Genomic DNA, 9257 nt, shown 5'->3' on the forward strand with positions numbered 1-9257 from the left:
ATAATCAATACGATCGCGACCGGAAGCCTTGTATTTTGCACAAGCAATGACATCATTAAAAAGAAATAAATGCCTCAGCTTACGATGACCATCAACAAGTTCAACAATAAATGAATTCTTAACCATGCGTCTTAAATTTTTGTTCGATTCTGTTGGCAAACGTTGGTTGACTACATTAAATTGATTGAGGAACATGCGTATTGTTTTATGTGCTTGACGCAACGGTTGATGATCTGGATGATTAGATGGTGTTTCATTCAATAAATCATTGAAAACCAAGGCATTTATCTGCACCCGTGCAACAGGTTTATGCAGTAAATCCTCTAATGTAAGCGACTGTTCAGTCTGCAGATTCAAAACGATCGTTGAAACGATCTTTTTGAACTGCGGATTGTTAGCGCTGCATTTTTTAACTGTTTCTATAGCTTGTCCGTAATTATGCAAAAACGCACTATACAAATTAAACATATCTGCCAAACGTCCAAATGTACCACCAATTAGTACATCACCACCTTCATGTGAAACTATAGTTTTTAAATCATTTAAAAATGCTGTATGTACTTCATAAAGCTCATCGATTTTAAAAAATATTGTATTCTCCTCTTCCTCCTTAATCACAGGTTGGGATGTACCAAGTGTGGCGTGTATAGCCTTTTTATACTAAAAGGGATATTTAAAGGTATTAATTATTTATTTATTGGTAAATAAAAAAATATTAAACCTACCTGTATCATTTTATTTAAGCATTCTACATAGATTTTTTCACTTTGTATGATGCTACTTAAAATTGATCGTATTTTTACACCTCGTGCATTACCAGACTCCTAAAAATACACAAATCTCGTTAATGAAAGTAAATATTTTAAACAATAAATAATATATTATTACTTTCTATTACATTTACAGAATAAATATTTATAGTAAATTAATATATATGTTATTAATTGATTAGTACTTAAGTCTCGTAACTAATATATGTATGAGTATAATAATTAAGATATTATTTACAATAGTGGCATTCACGAACTCGAGTAACAAGCTTGACAAGTTAATTTTGTTGTTGTTAATTTGGACTTTTATTATAGCGTAATTCACTTTGGCGAGTAACGACCTAATCTTTAATATTTACGCCCATGTTACACAGAGAATCGATCAAAGGATCGTCGATTACCACATTTATTACTGCTTTTCATGATTTTCATTTTTTAACTTATTTAGTGGTTATACTGGTTATCATCTCCGTAACATGACCCTCGTGACAAGTAATATTTCTGTCACCTCTCTAATGCAAGAAGAGAAAAGATTACTTCGAAAATGTGTTCGGAGAGCTGAATGCATTGGTTGGAATATAATATAATAAAAATTATTTGAATTTAAGTTTGTCGCTTTGTATTAAAAAAAAATCTAGCAATCTTATTGAGGTGCTCCGTTAAAACTCAATTTTGTGGCAGTTTATTGAAGGATCACAAACGTTTAGGGAACCATTCTAAAAGATTTGATTTCTCGTTTCTTCATTCATATTGTACTTGTGAGAAGGACGATAAGAGTGCCTCACATCTGCTTTATTATTGTACAGCGCATACTAGCAACAATGCACTATATTAGGGGCCTTACTTTTTGAGAATCTTGGACAGCTGCAAGACCTTCCTTTTGAAATCATCTTAGATTTTGCCAAAAGTGGAGTTTAAATCTCTTAAGTTCTTTAACGTTAACTTAATGGGCCATTAGGCCTAAGTGGATTCTTATGTTTACTGATATAACCTAACCTAACCCATGTTTGATTAATAATAGGATAATAATAATTAATAACATATAAAGTTTAAATTAATTTAATTCAGAAAGAATAAAAGTTGAAAATATAGACAAAGTATAGGTAATTTCATTTTACAGATCGATACAATCAGGTGCGCTTATTGGTTAGAGTAACGGATTGCACTTTTACGAGTTACCCCTCTCGTTGATCCTAAAAGTTATAATCCTTATATGACCCTTACGTGATCTAGCCTATTAATCGCGATCATAAATATCACTAATAAAATTTAATTATTTAAGTATTGCATCAACAATCTCGTTGATCCTGAAAGTTACTATCTCTTACATGACCCTTACGTGATCTAGCCTATTACTCGCGAACATGAATATCACTAATAAAATTTAATTATTTAAGTATTGTATTTATTTAATACAATTGAAATATAGAAGATATCATGAAACACCATATTAAAACCAAATTTAACTAATTTCAAAAACTAATTTTAATATAATGTTTTAGGACAAAAACAATGCAACGCTATAAGTAAATTGTACTTACAAGTATCGCTGAAACTAAGTTCTGTTGGAAAAATATTAATAAAAGGAAAAATTTAGTAAAATGTTTAATTTTGAGTAGTGTATGTTAAAAAAAAGTTAATTGTATTTAATTATTTGTTCCAAAAATAATTAATATGTTAATGAAATAAGTCTTTACTAAGTTTTTTGTTAAAAGTGTATTATTGTTATACTAGGTAACCCATTAGACTAGCAACCAAATGTTCGTATTTTTGGAACAACGTTGTTAAAACAATTACTTATTAAAAATTTATTAAAATAATTTAAATAAAAATGTAAATCATTTTAGTAATTACCTTTCTTAAAACGCTTGGAGTTTGTGATGTTTGCTCATCGTGTGAAATGGCGCGTATAATTAGCGGACCTTCATACTCTCCATCACTATCTAATGAACTAGATCGAGTTTCGTTGTTTTGACTAATATAAATAAATGAAATATGTATATGTTTTAAATATAAATGTTTTTTAAGTATACAGTAAATACGCTTACTTTAGGAAGTAATCAATATTAACATAATTTGATTGACGACCAGGTGATTCTGGATCTGTAACGCTTGTTTGACTGCTAAGATGAGCTACTGAACCAATAGGCAATGTACTGCCAGGAGTTGATAGATCATCACGACTAGAAGAGGAGCCATTGCCACCTGGTTTAATATATACATATTCACCATCTCCATTATCTAAAGGAACCGTATCATAATAGGGCTCATTATCAACATTTTGTGCTGCTTTGGCACTATCTGAACTTAATGATGAAACAGACTCGTAGCTTTTAATCTAAAATTAGAATTAGTATATTTGTTTTGTTTGATAATTACTCTAAGTTAAAGTTAATGTTATGAAATTTTTCTGCTTATTTATCATTTCTTTCGCGTTTATTAAAAATAGAATTATAAACATTTTTTAAATTATGCAGAGTCAGAGTATAGAAAGAACTATCACAATACTAACTAAGTGGGAAAAAGCTTAAATGCATATATATATTATATTATATATTACTTAATATAAATTTACAAGCTTGATATACAGATATTGAATGCAACTTTGACTACATGGGTTTAGACCACGGTTTTGCATACCAATTAAAAGAATCTGATATATATACGGCGTGCCAAAAACGAACAGCACAATTAAATAGAATTATTACTTTTAAATAAAGTACTTATGAAGGACCATCAACCATCTGCTAACTCAATGTTCATATTGTTTGTCCTTTCATGGTATCTGTCATATAAAACCCAACAAATGTCCTAACTCTGGTACTTGTATTCATAATTCTTTTCATGTTATCTGCCATATAGAACCCCAAGGGATAATAGACAAACAATATGATAATGTGCAAATATTAAAAGTATTATTTATATAAAACTACCACTAATAACAGATATTTATCATATTGAAATCAGAAATACTTTTTAAATATTAAGACAATAGTATACTTAAAAAACACATCTAAAAATCCTGGTATCTAAAAATTCTATTCTGGTATCTTCATACCTTTTCTATAGTAGCAGAAAAAATTTTTTTTTAAAGAAGTAAGAAATAATTAACTGTGTGTATATTTACAATTTCTGATATTCCTTGTGACGCTAAAGATTCTTTGGAACCAGCAGTTCTTGTATTTGCAGCATCCGCATCGCTAGCCTGTAATGAATTCCGGGATTTTTTCTCTAAACTGCCTGTTGAAGAACTATCGGCAATAGCTAGTTTAGCCGTTTTATTAAGACTTCCTGTAGGTGATGCTGTTATAGTATTATTTACACTACCACGTCCTGGTGTTATCTGTCGAGTTGTAGTTGTATTACCTGTACGACCTAAGCTCCCAGTTGGACTTTGAGTTGTATTCAATTCAGAACGTTTTGTCTTTTCTAAACTTTCAGATTTTCCAATTTTACGTCCAATTTCTTCCATTAACTCGCTAGTATTTACAAATTTACCCATATCAGGTGTAGTTTTTCTATTAGGTGCCAATAATTTTGCATCTGAAGTTTCTGCAGTTTTCTGGCGAAGTATATCAGATGGTTTGATATTTCGCTCAAGAGAATTTCCAGGACTTTCTGAAGATGAAAAACTACCTGAACTATTTGGAAGTGGCATTGTACTGCCGGCAAAAGGAGTATCACGTTTTGGTGAAGATGATAATGTAGTAGTTGGTATTGTTGGTGGTTCGACACGACGCACATTTTTGGGTGGTGGCCTAAAATGAAAATAACTATGAAGTATTTTTTTTATATAACAAGGTCATTCTATGCAATTACCTTGGTGGCATCTTTTTGTCTGCGCGTAAATGTGCCGTGTATGATGACGTTGACATTGATGGTGACGTCAATGCAGGAGAAAGCGGTGGTGCAGTAGGATCAACTTTTGTTGATTTGCGTTCGAAACTACTAAATGTTGTTGTCGACACAGTATCACCACTCTCATATTGTTCTAATGTGGGCGTGTCGGGTTCTTTTTCCACATTCATTTTACTCTCCTTTACTTCGATTACTGTGACAAAATGTGATGTATTTTTTGGCTGCTTTTCATTATGCGAATTAGCGTCCTTTATACCTTCTGTATTTCGGTTCGCTGTTATTTCTGTGATGCATTGCTGGAGAGCACCATTTTTATGAAATCGTGCGTCTTTCTCTGTCCCTACATCTTTGTCTTCTTTCTCAAAACTTTGTTCTTCGGCATTTGTATTGGAATTTGTTTTCTTCGTGCCGCTATTATTTGTATATTTGTTATCACTGTTAAGCGATAATCTATTGTTTTTATCTTTGCTTTCATTGCTTGATTCACGTAAATTTAAACTTGATTTCTGTAATAAAAAGAAATTTTTTTTGAATATTTTATTATTTTTATTTCTCACGTTTTAAACAATAAGCTTTAGCATTATAATGCTTTTAAAATTGTTTTCATATATGTACACTACATTTTAATTCTAGTATTGGACTTTATATGTTTTGATTACAACTCATATTTCAAGTGTTGTGATAAAAAATAAAATTTTTATTTATATATTTATATTTCCATTTCACTGAATTTATATGTACATATGCATAAACATTTCCAGATATAATAGCTCATATTTTAATATTATATTATTCTCTTTTCAATTCAATGATTATACTACAACAGTATTAGTGGAAATTTTTTTGTTAGAACTGTTTATTAAAATTTCTAAAACTCTGGATTATTATTTATTTATTAATTTTGAAGCAGTCTAATTTAGATTTATTAATCGTTATGTTTTCAAGAAATAGTTATTATTCCCATTATATTTTATATATTTTAAAATTATATCAAATATATTCTATACTATATAAACACATATTTATTTTCATTTCGAAGACCCTTTTCCATTCAGACAAGAAATTTGGGAGAAGAAAATTAATCATTTACTAAAGGATCTTAATGAATTAAATATTAATATTTAATATTTTCCAATATTCAATTATTGAGAAAGCAAGGTTTCTTAGCAGAATTTTCCGAACAACCCAAATTTTTGTTATTTGCTACTTAAAGAAATAATCCACTAAACATTTTAGCTCTGTATCATTACTCAAAAATACCTTTTAATAAATTTCAACATTATAATACTGTTAATAGTTGGATAATAATAATACAAAAAGATGCTAGACTTACTACACACAATATCAACTAGATGAATTAGAATTATTAGTACAATATTAGCATTATTATATTCTTCACTGATTTGGTAGAGATAACAAAAGTAGACTCATCGGATTTCCTTAACCTTATTCGAAAAACCAAATGGTTTAACAAGGATAGTACAAGGAGCTGTATTGGAAACAATGGTTGATGGACCTCATCTTTTTTTTGTAACTTGGCATAAGTGATGATCCTTTAAACCTAACTAAACGAATTATTAAGATGATATATGAATATAAATCATATGAAAAATGGCATTTAAATTCTAGGAAATTGCCAAATGATAGTTGTTTGAAAGCTATATGTGAAAAATTCACGAGCTGTAAGGCTCCTGGTGTCCATTCCATATGTAACAATCCAAAACAATCTCTTATTTCTACAAACTACGGAATGACTGCTAGTTGGTGTCTTTGAAAATAATGTAAAATGTTCATAAGGGTCACACTTTAGGAGCCCCCTTACTTGAGGATCTTGATCAATTACAAGACCTGCCACTAAACAGCATTTTGAACTTCGCCACAGGTTTTAGATGGTTTTAAACCTTGTGTTTTCCTCTTTATATGATAACATAATAAGCTAATAGGCCTAACTGGATCTCCTAGGGATCACCCATATAACCTAACCTAAGGGGGCATAGCTTATAAATAACAGTTAACAGTCCGCATTGTAGAAAGTTAATAAATGACAATTTAATTTAGAAAGGTAAGATAGAGAAAAAATTAGATAAGTATAGGTATAGGTGTAAAAAAGTAGAGATATACAAGACGCTTAAATTGGATGGTAATAAGATCTTGTTTTAAAAATAAAAACAATTACTAATCTATAAAAAATTTACAAGTCTAACACTATGTAAATTTATTTAATATTATTCAATATTGGCTGATAACTGATATAAAATTCGTAAATATATTAGCAAAAAAATTTTTTGTGAGAAATATGTTAACATTGTAAAGCTTATAATTTCGCCAGATGGTGTAAAATATTTACATAATAAATACATATAAAGAGACTAACGTACAGAAAAAGATTTGTAGCAGTAGTACACAGATAATGAATATTTGAATTTTTTGATGAAAAATAGAGACTTCTGCTGTGAGATATTAAAATGATTAATTTAATAGTATATTACTATCATTCAAAAGTATATTACATGTATAGCGCTATATACCTATACATATTCAGTCTGTTTCATATAGCTTGACATATAGCCATATAGCCTGAAAACCTATGACAGCTTATGAACCTTTTAACAAAGGCGTGCCATAGATTACAATTTTTTATTGCTAAACTTTTGTTCTATTCACATCGCTGTATCTATATGTATAATAAAAATTGTTCAAATAAATCCAAAAAAAGGACCTCACATATTTTACCATATATGCCATGAGAAGTGTCAAAGAAATTATTGTCTCTGACTCTCACTAAAGATAACATACTTTTTAGAAATAATAATGTTTTCCTGATTAAACAGGTTCAAAGTTTTATGCTTAAAATTATAATCCAATAATTATATATAGACCCTTAAACCCATGAATATTAGACAGGCTTATGGTTAGCCAAAAAATTTAATTAATTAAATATAACTAATCAAAAAACCCTTCTAATAGAAAACTGAACACTGTCGTCATAATTGACCTTATTATTAAACAAATATATATATGTAAGTAGCTGTAGTTTATATGGTCGCTCTAAGAATAGCACGGGAAATGCAGTTGTTGTTTACAAATATAAAACTAACTATAAGCTATGTACTATAACTATATAACTATAAACATTGATAAGACTAGAAATTTGAATAATGCATATTAGGTTTACGTTAAGTTTATGTATTCATACGCGATTCTACGGTTCAAATTTGACAGAGTTCAATTCCTGTTATTTGTAGTCTAAAAATTATATACAGTTAAAATTCCATAACTGAACTTCTATAACTCAAATTTTTACAACTCGAACTAAATAGAGTGTAACGGGGTTTAGAAACCAAGTTACATACAATTTTTTTAACTCGAAGTTATGGAAGTTTGTTTTTTTAATGGTTCAATAATTCAATAGTTAAATAATAAACTTTATTTGTTTTTTAAAAGATTTTATTTGAAACAATATTTCGACTATATTCTATAGTCATCTTCAGAATACTTCAAAGTATATTTCGAAAATATTTTCTATATAATTTTCAAAGTACACTGAAGAATCCTGAAAATTACTAATTATAAAGTATTAAAAAAGTGAACTAACTTAGGTTAGGTTATACCGGCGATCCCAAGGGAACCACTTAGGCCCATAGGCCCATTGTGTTACTATATAATTAAAACATTCAAGGGTTGGAAACACTTATAACCTTTGGCAAAGCTTATAATGCTATTTGGAGAGAGTTCTTGCAGTTCGCTAAGATAGTCAAAAAAGGAAGCCCCTAAAGTTATAAGGCGGCGCCACACTGTCCTGAACAAAAGCAGATGGTAGCTATGGTTGAAAGGGAGATTTAGTCTCCTAGCATTGTTACCTAAAATGCAATGACCTGTAAGTAAACCTACTATAAGACTGATATCTCTCTCTCTCTTGATTTTATTTTACTGGAGCGTAGCTAAGTTGCATACAGATGCCTGCATATTGTTGAGTTTTCGCATCTTTTGTTAAAAATAAAAAGTAAACTAACTACTTCAAAATAAAATATGAAAGGTTTAAACTTAAGAAATTCCTCACTTTTAACAATTCTTCTATTCGAAAATTAATTTCTTGTCATAGGACATGAAATTTTTAATTAAAAATTAATTGAAAAATCTTCATTAAGTAACTATCTATTAGATTTCAAAGATGAAGTTACTCATTGTAAATTTTTTCGTAAAATAAAAATAACAATACTTCCTCAATTGAAAGCTAAAAGTCAGTCAGTACAATAAATAGTTAAGCTAGAACAGGTTTAAATTTCAACTGTATTTGCATGACAGGCCTTGATGTAAAGGTGTATCAGACTAACCAAAATAAACTAACGATTACCGAATTACACTCACAGTTGCACATTTTCCATTTAACTTGACTGCTTCATAAGCATACATCATTATTCCACAAATTGCATAGACGATACTAGTCGTAATTGTATGTCAACAATAATCGACGAAAAGGCATAAGAAAAAAGGTTAATTAAATTTCTACAATGAAATGTTGATAACTAAATTTAAAAATAGTGAAAAGCACAAAAATAAAAAGTAAATTTTATTTTGTAATTGATTAAATGCAATACACGATTGTGCAAACATAAATGAACGTAAGAC

The 9257-nt window shown here is 29.3% G+C and overlaps 1 protein-coding gene across 1 annotated transcript; it reads right to left on the reverse strand.

Annotated features, from left to right (window-relative positions):
• Positions 1-3: 3 nt before the first annotated feature.
• LOC119666800 (myosin-M heavy chain-like) lies at positions 4-9041 on the reverse strand (the record flags this gene model as incomplete). Its single annotated transcript, XM_038076078.1, has 8 exons — positions 8997-9041; positions 4590-5134; positions 3898-4528; positions 2819-3108; positions 2625-2745; positions 2312-2332; positions 726-824; positions 4-660 (listed from the first exon to the last, which is right to left on the reverse strand). Coding segments are annotated over exons 1-8 (2409 nt in total), but the record flags the coding sequence as incomplete, so codon positions are not given.
• Between the last annotated feature and the right edge of the window lie 216 nt (positions 9042-9257).

This window comes from Teleopsis dalmanni, chromosome 1, assembly GCF_002237135.1.
Source record: "Teleopsis dalmanni isolate 2A chromosome 1, ASM223713v2, whole genome shotgun sequence".
NCBI lineage: Eukaryota > Metazoa > Arthropoda > Insecta > Diptera > Diopsidae > Teleopsis > Teleopsis dalmanni.